Below are 16,660 nucleotides of genomic sequence, written 5' to 3' on the forward strand. Positions count from 1 at the left end.
AATCCTCGTCGAGCGAACAAGCTAAAGTGAAGTCCATCAAGAACTGCTTTCACTTCGAGTACGAGAACCGACCACTTCTGCGGATCTCAAGTTCGTAATTTCTATTGTAAAACTTGTTTCAATAAAATAGGCTAACTATTAAGAAAGATATCCGCAGTTTGAGATGCAGCCAACTCTCGATAACTCGAAGTCCCAAGGGACCGGCTAAAACGTTCGAGTTATTGGTAGTTCGAGTTATGGGAAGTATTTACAACGGTCTCAAGAGTTTGGAACTTAATGAAAACTTCGAGATAAAGGTATGTTCGTATTATAAGTTCCTGCTATTTAAATCTGACTGTATTTACTTTCCACCCAGCCAGTAGGTTTAAATGCATTAATAAAACTTGCAATTTTTCAAAGTTTGAGTTTGACAGATATTTTTTCTGTAAAGTTTAGAGACAAAATTTGGCACGTGATATATTCTCTATGGAGAAAACTTTAGCATTAAAAAAGGTTGCTAGGGTAGATAAAAAAATGTAATTCTTCAACTAAGTATTAAACGTTAAGCTAGCAACTGCTTAATGAAAGTCCCTTGTCTACACATTAAAATTAGATTTTTGGTTTTAAAATGTATTCTGAAAAAAAAAATCCACATGCTTAAATAATTATACCTTCTCAGAAAGGTGGCAACCTATTCAGTTCTTTCATTCCTGAACAATTACATTTCCCAAAGGTCTTTTCAGATGGAGACATCGGAAACGGAAACCTCTTCCCAGGCAATTCATTCGCGAGAGAGAGAGGGAAAGGAAAAAAAAAAAGACCCCAATTTGCATAACAGCTCTGTTTGTGAACGGAAAGAGGAATTTCTTATTTTGGGCTGGGGTTGCGGGGTTGCTCGAGAACGACGAGGAAGATCGGTGTCGTTTTTGCAGAGGTAATTGGAGGTAGATCACATAAGGTAACCATGGAAACCGTGTCTGAACCTGAACTGGTTAAGTTTAATTTCTTCGCTCACGAAAGCAGTATTTATTTGAGTTGGGTTTCCAAGTTATTTTTGGATTACTTCGGCGTTAGATTTTTTTTTCGCACTAGAGACGCGGACTATTACCAACGTCTTAAACGTGTTATATTTTTCTTTAAAAATATAAATGAAATTTTCAAGTCAAAATGAAATGGTAGGAAAAAAGTAGCCTTTAAACTTTGCTTTATGTTGTTACACAGTTGGATTAAAATGATTTAGCTTTTGTAAAATCTGTTTTCTTTTGTTTAACATATTAATTATGAAGCAAACAATTAAATTCGTATGGTAAATAATAAACCTACTCTTTTCAAAAGCATCACTAAAAATAGAACACTAATGGGGGGAAATGGTGACTGAAATTTATTTATAAGATTTAAATTTGTAAATACAAGAAATACTGATAGTAAGAAAATATCTGCTCAAATGATTAGTGAGTAAAAACAGAAAAAAATTTCGCAAATTGTTTAACAGGAAAGTGTTTGATTCATTTGCTTCATAAGAGAGATATTAGTTCACTAAAACATTTTACTCATTATAGAGAGCTTTTGACAGTTAAAAAACATATGATGTATTTTTTTAAGCATTTAATATCGTAATAAGTGCTTAAATATTTTACTCACTCTCTGTAAAATTTTACTATATTCGTGTGCGATGAAATAAAATTCTTGCTTCTAATTTCAAGTCAAATGTTCTGATACAATTTTAGTTATTGGAATTTTAGTACAGTGAAGCCCCGTCACAACGAATACCAAAACAACAAAACATTGGTTAAAACGAAATAAATGTTAAGTTTTGTTTAAATTGTCAAGAAACAGCTTAAATATAATTACAATAAAATTCTCTTTACAACGAACAAAAAATGCGATTCCTTGAAGTTTGTTGTAACGAGATTTCTTTGTATTTTCAATTTAGCTATTTTAGCCTATGTAATTTATCAAGACAAAAATAGGGAAGACCGGGGATAGTTAGCGAACTATTTAAAAGTTATTTTTTTTAAAGTTTGTAGATAAAAAAAAAATTTTCTTTTATTGCTTACATAATTTGTATGGTATCAGCAATAAAGTAAAATTTTTTTTGACCGTACTATCCTTTGTCTATTTTTGACATAATTTTTTGCGAACCTTCGCAGAGTTCGCACACTTGCCCCGTCACGGGGTAAATTGGCGAGCCATATGAGATATGTTAGCGAATTGAGAAAAACTCATAATTGACACAGAAAAATTTACATAAAGCCTGAATGATACTTTAAATAAGCAAGTAAAATTTACCAATGAATGAAAAAAAGCAAAATTAGTATTTTAATTGCTTTAAAATTAGGTTTGTTACACTATAAAAGGTTTAACTAATTTTAGAAGTAAATGCTGAAAAATGCAAACGTTATTTGAAATGAACTATTTTACTTGCCTCCGTACTTTTTCTTTATGTTTCTTTAGGGTTTATTGAGCAATCACATTGCTTATTGTTCTCACTTGACTGTTTTGATGTTCCTATGATTTTATTTCCCCCCTCCGCCTCCCTATACAGCACCACCCGTCGACCATTTCCTCCCGATGCTGTTCCTCTAGCAAGCAAAGTGTCCAGGTTCCGTCCATATCCTACACACACAGGCATTCATACATACACCTACACACACATACATACCCACACATTTATGCCTGCACGCAGACACAAACACCCACGCCTACATACATACACACTCGTGATTGCGAAAATCATAGGTCTCCATCATCATCAGATCATTTCCAGGTTGTTTCAATATCCTACGCACACGCGCATCATATACACACCTAAACACACTCACAATCATGCCTGCACACAGACACAAGCACACAAGTATACATACACACACCTACGCACACACACATACCCACACGCCTGCACACAGATACAAACACAAACGCCTACATACACACACACATTCGTGATTGCGAAAAACAAAATTTTAATTCAAAATGTCAAAATTCAAATTAACTTTTTTTTTTCTTATTCCTTTTTTTTTTTTTTTTTGGATTCAGAGATTTCTTTTATGTTTTGTGGACTTTTTTTTCTTTTGATGATTTTCGTTTTTCTGCTAAGATTATTTCTTCCTGAAGATCCTTTTTCACTGGAGTATTAAAGAGTATTTCTGTAGACCACTTTCGTTTCCCTCCTTTTTTATCTGACCCTCTCCAGCTTTAGTATAAGATCGTACGAGTATATGATCTGGAGTAATGCTCAGAAACATTTGTGGGTTTAGCTGAGACATAGCGCTATCTTCAGTAAGAAACTCTAAATCTGAATTACTGAATGAAGTAGCAGCTGAATCTGTTCTAGGACAAGTTTATCCAGTTTTATTACCTTCTTCCAACATGGTTGATTTTGGGGCAAATAGATTCACTCATAGATCCAGGCGATTGGGAGTCTCGCCAATCAGTAATAAAACTTGGCATGAAGTCACAGTTCTGAAAAATGTTGGAATTGCACCAGTTTTTTGAGACCATTCATAATATTTATGGGCCTTCTTGTAGAAAAGCAACTGTTCAAACCGTTGGTACAAGTCATTGACTTTCCTGGATTATTCACCATCTAAGAATCACAGGCGAAATCAACATACTTTTTCAGTGGGCTATGTAGACTCTTATCAAGAGGCAGCAACTTATGGCCACAATGTGGTGAGAAAGAGAGTATTATTATTATTTTTTTTAGTAGTGTAGAAGTTTACTTACAAAAATCAAGCCCTTCTACTGACGTTGGAGTCGTAAATGTCTACTAGTAAGAGAATCAGAGCTTTTTCTTTAAACATTTAGTGTTTTTAGCAAAATCCTTTAAGAAATCTGGATACTTTTCAGCTGTCATCTATTCGCTAGGGAATGCACCATACACGCAGCATTACATCTGGTGCGGTTTTACCGTTGTTGTTTTTCTTCTGTATTTTCTCATTTCCGAAAAGAAGATCACGTATGTTGGCAATTGTATAAGCATGTTTATAAGAAATGATAAGATCAAGACTAGTGTAACTCATTCAATTATTTCATTACATTGACAATTTATAGAATTCAAATTTCAATTGTTTAATGTTTTGACTCTAAAAACTGAGGGCATGTATGCAAATTCGCAAACTTACCCCGAAAAACTCAAAAGAAGTTCGCCTACTAGCTCCAATTCGCAGTATTAAAATAAAGTTACACTGGTTCAAAGATGGTTTCACAAAATAATCCGAATAAGACGTCATTTGTTGCGTAGAAGCATGGGCTATTCAATATTAATAACTTTTGGTAAATTACTCTACTATTATACGTTTTACAAGAAAATAACTAAGGATGAAAAAAAAAATACTTAACACTGCGAAAAAACATTTTTCTCTCTTGCAACACGTTTGGTTTGGTACATTTATCTGAAAATACACTGAAAGTAGCGAGGCATCTACGTGGTTACGTGACAGCTCACGCAGAGCTGTCAAACCAAAACCGAGAAAATCATTTAACATTCGCACACTTACCCCTTCACATAATAGCCCCGGTCTCCCCTACATGATGAACAAATATCCAAAAAGACTCAGAATCAATATCTAAGGAGGTTCAGAATTACTACCCAAACAGACTAAGAGTTATTAAACAAAAGGCTCAGAACTAATTTGCAAAGTTGTTTAGGATTTATATCCGAAAAGGGGGTATGCTCAATATCCAAAAAAAGCCCCAAATTAACGTCCAAGGTTTTGAAGTAATGTTTAAAACAATCAGAGTTAACCTCCAAAAAAGTTAAGAGTTAATATCCAAAACATACTCAATATTAATAATCAGAAAAGCACAGAATTATTATTCTACGGGACTCAAAATAATTATTCAAAAATAATAAGCAAATATTCCAGGAAGATCAAGATTATTATCCAAAGAAGTTCAAATTTGATAAGTACACAAGGTTTTAAATTAATGTTAATATGTTGGTCTGTTAGGTCCAATACCGGTTCATGCCCCATAAGTTATATGATAATTTTCCTAAGTTCCTAGATTTTGACAATGACAAACTTAATTGTATGACCATCGTAGGTTCGTCGTAGCAGGGGCTGTTCTTAGAAAGTGTTTCTTAAAGGGAATTTTTTAATTGTTTAAAAAAATAAATTAATTGAAAAAAAAGCTTATTTTGAAAACGTATTTTAGTGTTTGAACTAAAGGGATTTTTCCCTAGTACCGTCTGTTTTCAGCTGACTGACGGTATTTAGTTAAAACGATGATAGGATGTTCGAAAATTATATTTTATCAACCACTAGAAGGCACGTTATTCGGTTTCTTTAAAAAAAAAAAAAAAAATGAGTCAGTCAGGCTAATTCTGGTTTAAGTCCCTTTTTCAAAATTTTCTTGAGTGTTTTGAGATGACGGCTAGTCCGAAATAATGCTAAGCCTTAAACAAATAAATTCATGGCAAAAGAAACTCTAGATCTAGGAAGTTAAAAATCTAACACGTTTTTTAAGCTCCTATCTCCTTTTTGACAAATTTAGATCTTAGAGCTGGAATTAGTAGATGGAGGGAGTGAGTTTAATCCTTGACTGAGAAAATGCGAGGCAAAGACCCAAAGTCACGTTATCCAACAACGACGAAGGGTTAACTCGTTTTGCGTCAAACTCTGCGAAGAAAACTGATTTCTTTCAATGATTTCCTGATTTTTTTTTTTATCTTCCACGTGACTCGTTGGTTAAGTTCTTTGCTTCACAAATGAAAGTCTTCACTCCCTCCATTTTATCTCTCCTCAATGATTTAGATGCATATAGAAGACATTTAAATGCCATTAATATGAAGATTTTTACTTCACTTAAATGACCACATTACCTCTCAAAGAAAGTGGATAAGCATTATTGCGTGATGTTTCATCAAGAAGTCAAATAGCAAAACAAAATAACTAAAGCTTCATAATGATTGTTTAATGACTCGTCTTTGTCTGAAAAACATATTTCTAGCATCGTGTGTCGTCTATTGTTTTCCAAAAAATGCATTAAATATCAGTTACTTTGAATGCATCAAATCATTTATTGATGACGTATTGTGTTTTTCATCTGAACCTAGTTCTCAGTAATGTAGCAGCTTTTTGTACGAAAAAAAAAAAATATCTAGATCAGACAAGCATTAACGATTGCAAAGTTTAATCATTTTTACTTTAAAATTAAAGAATTACGCAATATTTCACATTTTTAAAATGCTTCAATTTAAAAAATAAATTAGATTAAAAAAAAGCCTAATCCGTAAATGTTTTTAAGGGACGGTTTTTTTTTTCTCTACGTCCTGCAAAATCTCAAAAATTGCACAAAGCTGGTTTTGATACTAGGAGCCATAATTGATTATTTAATATGCACATACATTTATTATCTCAGAACATACGGCTAGAATTATCAAACGAAAAAAAAGCAATTTAATATTGATTTTGCGTCAAAAAAAAAAAAACCGCAAACAAGAATATTTATTTCCAAAACCAGCAATTGTCTTAAGTTACATGACAAACCGACCAGCAAACGAACGCCCCCAAATGAATAAACAGCAAGTATTTAAAAAAAAAATTAAATTCTTTATGTCAGGCGAACTGGCAGTGATGCATTCACAAAAAATAGTAGAAAGTATCGTTAAATTGTGCTATACACTAACTACCAATTAGTATTTGGACACCTATGCAAATGTCGATATCTGCGGTCCTAAAGTACATAACGGCCTCCGCCGGTATTTATCGTGTAGGAAACAGCATCGGCTTTAGTCGCATGCAAGATGCTTCGCAGTTCGGAGCTCTCTGATTTCGAGAAAGGTATAATTATCAGGTATCACAAATGTGGCCGATCCTTAAGGGAAATTACTTGAGATCTGAAGTACCCAAAATCGACAGTGGCCTATGTGGTTAAGAAGTGGAAGGTGAGCGATCATTGTCGGAATGTGCCCCGAGTCGGCAGACCCAAGAAACTAGAAGATAGAGACCGACGAGTACTGTCCAGAGAAATTCGGAAGAACCGCACCCAACCGATGGCCCTCATCCGAGAGGAGTTTCAACATTCATCCGGGAGTATTGTTTCAAATAATACCATCCGTAAGGGAGCACATCTGCTTGGTTTTCATAATCGTGCTGCTGCCCGTAAGCCTTTGATCACAAAGTCTAACCGCGCTGCTCGGTTAATGTGGTGCAAAGCACATCGAAATTGGACTGTAGATCAGTGGAAACAAGTTCTTTGGAGTGATGAATCAAGGTTCACCCTTTACCGTTCGGTTGGCAGGGTCTGGGTCTGGCGTCTACCTGGAGAACGTCTCCCTCCAGAATGCACTGTGCCAACAGTAAAGTTCGGCGGAGGTGGAATTATTGTCTGGGGGTGTTTCTCTTGGTATGGGCTGGGACCCTTGGTCCCCATTCATGGTAAGCTCAACTCCGATGCCTACTGCACTATTTGGGATGACAATGTGCTTCCTACGTTGTGGCAGTTTTACGGGTTGAACCCTTGTTACTTTCAGGACGACAATGCCAGTTGTCATGTTTCGAGGTTAACCAAAGCTTGGTATGGTGCCAATGGAGTTCGTCGAATGGACTGGCCTGCCCAGAGCCCAGACCTGAACCCTATCGAGAACCTCTGGGACGAGTTGCATCGCCGAATTCAGGGGTGCACTCCCCGTGCAAAATTGGTGAAGGAACTTCTATGCCTTCTCTAAGCTGAGTGGAAGAAAATACAACTAGCTGTCATACAAAGACTTGTGGAAAGCATGCCCGGGAGGGTCCGGTAATTGCCTCTCGTAGAGGCTCTATCAATTATTGATTTTGAATAAAGTTAGTTTTTCTTTTCTATTACAGGTGTCCAAATACTTATTGATAGTCAGTGTAGTATGATTTGAGTGAAAAAGCTGAAAGAACAGTTCTCTCACGATTTTATAAATAATAACCCATATCAATTAAAATATTTTGACGGTACAATATTTGACAACATTATGGTTTAAAAAAAACAATTTAGTGCTCATTTACTAGTCGGTCTACCCTAACTAATAACTGTTTTCCTTCCCTGGTGAGGCTAACCAAAATACAAGCATTATTAAACATTAGGGTGGGCCAAAAAATCGGAATTCTGCAGAACACTTAGCCTTAGTGCGGAAAATTCGAGACTCCCAACATTTAACACGCTCTCTAACACACTCCCTAAACGAATTAAACAAATCTACAAGACATTCAGGCGCATTTTTTCACCTTGTGAAAACCCCAGCTATATCGCATCTACCACCAGTAATACCCGCGACCTTTAATATACTTTTGTATATTTCTCTCCTCAAAAACCAAATTCACTACTCTTAAAGGCGTCAAAGAGCATTTTTACTCCCTGTGCAAAACCCAGCTATATCGCTGCTACCACTTGTAATATCCTTAACCTCTAATATATTTTCCTACTTTCGCTTCTCATATACGAAGTTCATGACTCTAAAAGATGTAAAGGAGCATTTTTATGCCTTGTGAAAATCCCAGCTCTATATCACTGCTACCACCTGCAATACCAGTACACCTAACTAGTTAAGAATCGTTCTACTGGAGGAATTTATATTACATATATTCATAAACGAATTAATCCAACTTTTCCGAATCAACTGATCTCCTTATAAAATCAGCACATTATCTTCAACCAAGGAAAACATCAATCAACCGCGAATCTTAAAACCAAAGCTATCATTGGCTGATGCTAAATATACGCTATTATTCTCCTGATATCATCGCCGACAGAGTGCTCGCAGGTGCGCAAGTTCTCACAACAGCGAGACTCGCAAAAGGAAATAAAGAGCGCAAATGAGACGATGCTGAGATTCTTTCCGCCGCGTATTTCAAAGGAAAAGATTTTCTTGAATACATTTGCGAGTTATGCGTTAGTTACTCTACGGTGTCGAGATAAATGCGGATTTTTTTTTTCTAAATACAAATTACTTCCACTTGTAAAGCGCTTAGAGATGAATTCAAAGGATGGAACGGTTCAAAAATTTTGGATGTGACGCAATTGCATTAAATACTCACATTGTGTTTAAACCTATTTTCTAATATTTGCGTGAAGAATTAAGGTTCTATTAATCAATTCGCAATGCATTTTCACAATATAGAAGTTCAATAAAACCTCGTTTATCTGGACTACCAATGATCAAAGGTAATTCGGAGAATCGAAAATACGGAAAATCCGAAAAATAAGGATAATAAGCAAAACATATTCTTAACAATAAATACCTTTGTGCATGAATATTAAATGAATCAATTAACCAAAATTTTGATGCTCAAAAATTGCACATTACTGCAGATACGTGTTGTGGTGTTACAAGAAACACCTATTTCAATGCAAAAAAGTGAGAGCTTTTTGATGAAAAGTCATCCGAGGAAAGCAACACGGTGGAACAGGAGACAGCATAACTACCAAAAATTTGAAATGAATAAAACAAATAAGACAAAATGACACCTGGAGCCATAATTTGATTCGGAAAAAACCATTAAGTAATAATTTTCCAAGAAATCTGATAAACAATGCAAATTTTCCAAGAATGAAACTACACCGAATATATTAGTAATAAATTTACCGACGAGAAAAATTGTGTTCGGAAGCAAAGTAACAAATAGAGAAATTCAAAGCAAAAAAAAAAAAAACAAAGTGAAGGATAAACATAATGGAATTAGTTGATAACGAAATAAAATAAGAAAGGAAAAAAATAAAAAAAATAAAAAGATGAAAATTAATAGAACAACGAAATGATTACAAAAATGGGGTCCACACAGAAGTAAAACACGGAATCGTAGTAAGGTCGTTAACTAAATTAGATCGGTTCCGCAGGATGTGGAAAGATTCCCATACATCAAGATCCAAGGAAATGGGGATTTTTTGGATAATTTGAAAAGATTTATAATCGAATGAGTGATTCGAATCCCAACAGTGTTGAGCAATACTGGATTTTTTTAGCTGTTATTTTTTCACATAGCTTTAATATTCCTTTAAGCGATATTTCAAAGAACAACGGGTCTGTATCCGAGTCTGCAACTGCAAATCAATTTTATAGATCCCACAGCAGTTAAAAGGGTGAATAGAATCTTTAAGAGAAGAGAACGAAATATATTATTAATGGGAGAAAACACCACTTGGAATTGGAATTGTTCAGAATCTTAGCAACCTGAAAACTAATACCAGGAAAGAAAAGCAAAACAACCAAATTTTTAGTGTTAAAAATTCTATTACGAACAATATTTTGAGATTTTTTGCAAAGTATTTTTTTTATAATGGGATCAACTAAAGTGGGCGAATAGTCTCTATCAACAGCCACAGCTCTTACACAGATAAGTTCCGCATTAAAAGCTCAGGTGACAAATATTCAAGTACGTAACTTTTAAAAATCAACAGACTGTAACTTTGTATTTTGATATCCTTATAAATTAAATATAATGACTGATTTTTTTTATCAATGCTTTGCCAAAAAAAAAAGAAAAAAAAAATTTAGCACTTCATTTAAAAAAGACGTATTTGAACAAATGAGTGTATTGTAAAATTAACAGGTAAACTCACATTTTAAAAATGATAGTCTAAAAATTGGCTTTTTGTATTAAAATACTGAGCATTAGCAAAAACGAAAATAACTCTTTTTTTTCTCGCATTTGCTTGCTTAGATTTTAAAAATGATTTGCATTTAGATAAATCTCATCTCTTACTCTTTTCATTAAACGCGAAGGAGAGCAGTGAAATGAAAAATAGTCTAGACTGGTATTTACGAGTATTAACGATGTGAATAAATAGAATCTCAAAGAAAATAGAAAAAAAGGTTTTTTTTCGGCGCAAGTGACGCATGTCGGTAATTTAAATATGTACTAGAATAATAGTAAAGGTAAAGAGAGAGAGAATTTTTTTACTCTCTCTCGCTTTCTTTATAATAATAAAGTAAATATCAAAAAATAAATAAATAATGCACCAAAAACGAAAATTTATTGAATGATTTTATGATTTTAAAAAAATCGCCAAAGGGTGAGATAAAATGCCAAACGCTGAAGCTGCCTTTTAATAAAGATAAACCTGCGGATGGACCTTCCACACACACACAGAAGGCGTTCTCAAAAATTGAACCGAAACCTAAGCTTCGAGAGGCGCCCTCACTCATTCGTTGTCAGGGCAGCACTCCGAGTGGTTCGAATGAACCGCTCCCGCTCACAATTCATCGTCTGCGGATCCGGACGAACCGGATGTTGTTGTTCTAATGGGGAGTGAAGATGATAATTTTATATAGGATAACCCCGATTATGCGCTGGATGATTTCGCTTACACGATTTCGGGCTTTGTTTGCGTTGTGCTTTGGGAAAATAAATTCCGCGCTTTTTCCATAGTAATGTGTGGCCCAACATTATGCAACAAATTATACAGAAAAGGTATTGTGACTCACTTTTTGCTCTATCTGTTCAATTTCAAATGACATTATCATTTACTGAATCTTCTTATTGGAGCTGATTTGTCAAATCAAGACATAATTTCCGTCCCGTTTACGTTCCATCTCAGTTTTGCTATGAATTAATCAAAACAATAAGAAAATATTTAACTTCGAACTGTAAAACTACCAAATTTATCACAACACAATGTGCTAAAGATACAGTTAAGTGCACAGTATACACTTATAAAATGTTGAAATTGATATACTCATTCAATACAAGGAGTGTTAAATATTTTATATATTTTTGCACTTAAAACTAAACATATTTCCTTTTGAACAGTATCACCTTTTTTAAGTATATAAACTTTTAGAGAGCTTTTTTTGGTTGCAAACGCCTTGAGCATTATCAAATTTAAAACAACTTTTATGCCATTAATTGCATACAATTCATAAACAAATGTTTCTCAAGTTAGCCGCTAGATTTTAGTTCTTTTACATGGAATAGATGTTGCAGATCCAAATTTTACTTTGATTTTCCCCCCTTTTCTACTATAAATGATTTTTTTTTAAGCTAGAAATTTGTGAATCCGCTACTTCAAATAAGAAATGAACGTGACATTTGGAAATAAAAAGTAATTGTGATAATGATTAACCTCAGTTTTAATGCTACATTTTAAATTGTGCATAATACGTAGTTAGACATTGGTTTATATTTTAACCGACAGTAAATTTGTTAAGGGTTGTGTTTGATAACACTTTTAAAGGTATGCGAAACGAAAATAGATAGAACAAGAATATGTAGAAAGAGCGGAAATGCATAAAAATTTCTTTTCATAAGGTTAATAGGTTCATAATTAGATGATTTAGCGAAGTAGAATACCGTTTTTGTCTATTTATCCCCTTGGGATACATTAAAGATGCTTAGAATAGTAACACAAAACGGAGTTTAGTTTTCTGTTGCTGGTGTATGGGAACCATAGCAGCGTTGAGTTTTCTTAATCGAGAGAGTTTTGTATGTTGTATTATATTCTTTATCGTGAAAAGGTTCTAAAATACCATTATTTCAGCGAAAATCGTATTTTTTACTAAAATGTGGAGCATTATGCAATCAATCACTAGAATGAAATGTAGATTTTTAGATACGAGAAATAATCCCAAATAAGTAGAATTTTCAGATTTATAAACCAAAAAAAAAAGCCTTTTGTACAAAGAAATTGAAGTTATGAAATACATAACTATGTAATAGTAAAATAATCTATTAAAATAATGAAAACTAATTAATAAAAACTACTCATAACCACTCATATTTTTTAATTGCTAACGCATAGCTAAAAAAATTACATTGCACATTGCATATTTATATTTAACACGATATAAAATTATATGGTAAAATATCTTGAACAATATATTTCTTAAGTTTTTTCTTTGACATTTGAATTCGAGTCCGCGTGAACTATTAAAAAAAAACCTCATAGTTCAATTCTCTTTTTATACTCCAATAGAAAAATTTAAAATTAGCAAAATCATACGAAAATAATTTGGAAAAATGTAAACAGAAAAAAAAAACACTAGAAACAAAATGTTTTTTTTTTTTAAATAGGTGATATATTTTTTTTTAGAAAATAACCAGTGGCTTAAAAAATCTTAGCCAACAAGTGGCTTAAAAAATTAGCAAATTTCCCTTATACGCATTCGTTTCAAATTCGTAAGCAATTACTTTATATCAGCATCAATGAAAGAAATAGTTTGGTGACGTTCAGGGCAGGAAAGTATTGTTATGTTTTTTAAACTATTGTTGAGTTGATGTGAGAGATGCAGATAATTTAAATTTGAATACTTAACGTTTCAGCTTTATCTACAGTTTTTTGAATTTAATCTCTAAACAATCATTTTGAAAAATAATTACTGAACAGTCATATTACTTAGAATTATTAAAAATTTCAAAAATATATATGTATTAATTATCTAAAAAATCAAGATGCAATTCAAGCATTATTTCATACCCAAAGAATAAAATATTCCAATCCAACTGAGATGCATATGAAATAAATGTCTTCAAATAATAACTTCGCGGTACTAGACATTTTGCTCCGTTCTTAGGAGTAAAGTTGTTTTCTTAAAATATTTGCGCAGAATCGTCTTTAAAAAACGGAACCTAAAGAGAATTAAATTCAAAAAATTCATAAAAATCAAATTTTTCGTAAAATTAAATATTTTCTGATTAACCGACGTTGGAAAAAATTCGAATCAAAATTTTAAATGTATTTTGCCTAAAGAATGAACATATAGAAATTTTCAAGTTGCCTTGGGAAAATGATAAAGATTATTTATTCAAACAATTAGATTTTTCTACCATTCATTTTAGAAGTTTCAACATTCGTTAGTTACATATTGCAAAAGGTTATTTTAAATGTAAACTGAATTCATAAATGCTACACACGCTATGACATTAATCAGTAATTTTATGCATTTAATAACTATTTATGTTTTGTAAGTAAAAAACCGAGTTTAGCTTTATCAAATAATTACAACTGAAAATTTGGAATTTTTTAGAGTAAGTGTTAACCTTTGCGCCATACATTTTCATAAAAGAAAAAAAAACTAACTCATAACGTAATAGTGTTTGACAATTGATCTTTCGAAAAATATACTCACAATCAATGGCTTAAGGCCTATTTTTGCTTAACTTTTGATGTAACTCATTGCGCCTACGTAGTTTAAACAAATATCTTGATATAAAAAGGCAAAAAGGACCCTCTAAGAAAAAAAAAATTAATTTGTAAGAGGCAGCTTCTGTGTCACTACTTAGTCATTAAGTTATGTTTTTAAGAAATATTCCGATATCAAAACGCACTTATAGCAAATGCAATCAATTTCTCCAAATTTCTTTCGATACTTTAAATAGTTCTGTAGAAAAAAATCACTTCTTGATAATACGTATTTCTTAAAACTTTACAAAAGATTATGAAATACTTTTTTGGGTGATAATCGAGTACTGTAAGCATTTAATGTCATCCAACAATTCCATGGAAAATATATACTGAATTATGAGTAACTTTAAAAATGCTTCTAAGTTCAACAGTGACTTTATCTTTAAACTTTATTGTAAGCGAACATGTGTACTCAACGTTTAAAAACCTGATAAATCCGGTCGTTTGTTCTGTAATAAACTTCTCTACCCACTAAAATGAGCTTGAAAAACAAATATATGCGTTAAAGAGAATTTTTTAAAAAGATTTCCCCTTAATTATACAAAATCTTCAACATAGTATTAAACATGTTTCTCAATAGATGCGCGTTAGTGCCACAAGTTTTGCTAAAATGAAAAATTAATTTATAGCATCATTGTATATTTCTAATATAATTTTAAAACGCTTCAATTTTCAACGTTAAACCTTTGCTATTTATATCCTAATGTAAATATTTTGACTTGGTGGATAACGTTTGTAGAAAATAGTAGATTAGGACGTAAAACTTATTTCCAATATAGTCATTAGTATCCTATGCATAAATAGTTTTAGATAAATTCTTAATTAATTCTTCGCGTACTGCCATCCAGAATTAACAAGTTGTAAATATTTTTAAAGTTATTCATACTTGGAACAATGGCATTAATAAAACTTTTGATAAGCAATGTCGTTGAGAAACATTTAGATATCTCACAATATGCTAGAAACTTTTAATTTTCATTGCCTTTCAAAAGTGCTCAGCCATCAAACAACTGTTCATATTTCTGAAAACATTTTAAGAGATGATGAGTTCTGATTAATATTTGTAAAAGACTTACAGCCATCATTCATATTAAGCGATATCACTTTGTTCATGAATAGTTTTATCTGTCTAGCCATATCGAATAAAGATATACAAGATGAAGGAGGAGTAGAGTAATCATTCATCTTGAGAGATAGCAAATGGTAGATGAACAGTAAGTTGGCAAACCATTTGAATGACGATTACAAAAAAATGAGGTGTAACTAAATCATTCATCTTAAAAGATTGAAAATTGCTGCTTAATAGTAAATTTACAAACCAATTCTATATCAAGTAAATGCATACAAGATGAATGCAGAGTGCAATTATCATTCATCTTGAAGGATAGCAAATGGTTGACGAAGTAAGTTGTCAAACTATATCAAGTAAAAACTACAAGGTGAATGAACCGTACATAAATAATTCATCTTGAGAGATAGCAAATGGTTGATGAACAGTTAATTTTTAAATCAGTTCCATATCAAGTAAAGGCATACAAGATGAATGCAGCGTACACTAATCATTCATCTTGAGAGATAACAAATGACTGATGAACAGTTAATTTTCAACCCAATTCCATTTCCAGTAAAGACATATTAGATGAATGCGGCGTACATTGATTATTCATCGTGAGAGATATTAGATTGTTGATGAACAGTAAGTTGTCAAACCATATCAAGGAAAAGTTATGCTTACCAGCACTTTTTAACAATACATAATAGGCACATTCTACTTGTTACAGTTAATTCTTTTTTAACACATGACTCAATTTTCGGTAATCTAGAATTGGTGAGAACAGTGATTTTCAAATTTATGTAAATAGTGATAAATAAATTTTGTGCTCAGCAACAGACAAATTGAAACATCATTTTCACTCTCTTTCATCAATGCTAATTCAAAAAACTTAACTACATTCTCGTAAAAAGTGAAAATACGCAAACACTATGGCTTCTAACGCAGAAGGCTGGATGGATGATTTATCCCTTAAACCCACAGAGGAGCAACCAAGATCAAGTTCAAAAATTGGATTTTGCAAAAGCACTCTGGCAGCCAGACCCAAGACGGATAGTTCGTGGTGTCGCAGTATCATATTTTTTGGAAGAAGAAAGCAAAAGAGAATTATATCGGAGTTTGTGGAGAACAAAAGCATAGAATTGCAGAATTCGGAATGTGCCAAGGTAAGTTTCCTTTACCAGTTACTTTTTTACTTTTTGCAGAAATAACCAAAAATGAAAGAAAATTGACCCCTATCAATTATTTTTCACTGGTTTTGGTTTTAACAGGTACGAGATTTTATGTACTAGATTAATATTTAAATTACTTCCATAGATTCAGTAAATAATACTGCCGTGTGCAGGTAAACGGCAGTATCTGCATAAATGAGTTTTTGAGATATTTGAAGAAATGTGTGGTGGATTCAATACTAGCAATAGGAAAATGTTGAAGTTAGACGTTTTTTTCGCACTTTTTTTCAGCGGAAACCAAATAAGCGAGCTTGTACAATTAAAATAACGTACAATAGATGACAAAATTGCAAAAAATTAAAAAACG

At 32.7% G+C, this 16,660-nt stretch overlaps 1 protein-coding gene across 1 annotated transcript in view; it reads left to right on the plus strand.

Moving 5' to 3' along the window:
* The first annotated feature begins 16,053 nt into the window (after positions 1-16,053).
* LOC129224753 (uncharacterized) overlaps positions 16,054-16,660 on the plus strand; it is an 81,655-nt gene continuing 81,048 nt past the window's right edge. Inside the window, exon 1 of the mRNA XM_054859302.1 lies at positions 16,054-16,287. Coding sequence (XP_054715277.1) covers positions 16,054-16,287 — 234 coding nt within the window. The remainder of the gene's footprint in view (positions 16,288-16,660) is intronic.

The sequence above is a fragment of the Uloborus diversus genome, chromosome 6, assembly GCF_026930045.1.
Source record: "Uloborus diversus isolate 005 chromosome 6, Udiv.v.3.1, whole genome shotgun sequence".
Classification (NCBI taxonomy): Eukaryota; Metazoa; Arthropoda; class Arachnida; order Araneae; family Uloboridae; genus Uloborus; species Uloborus diversus.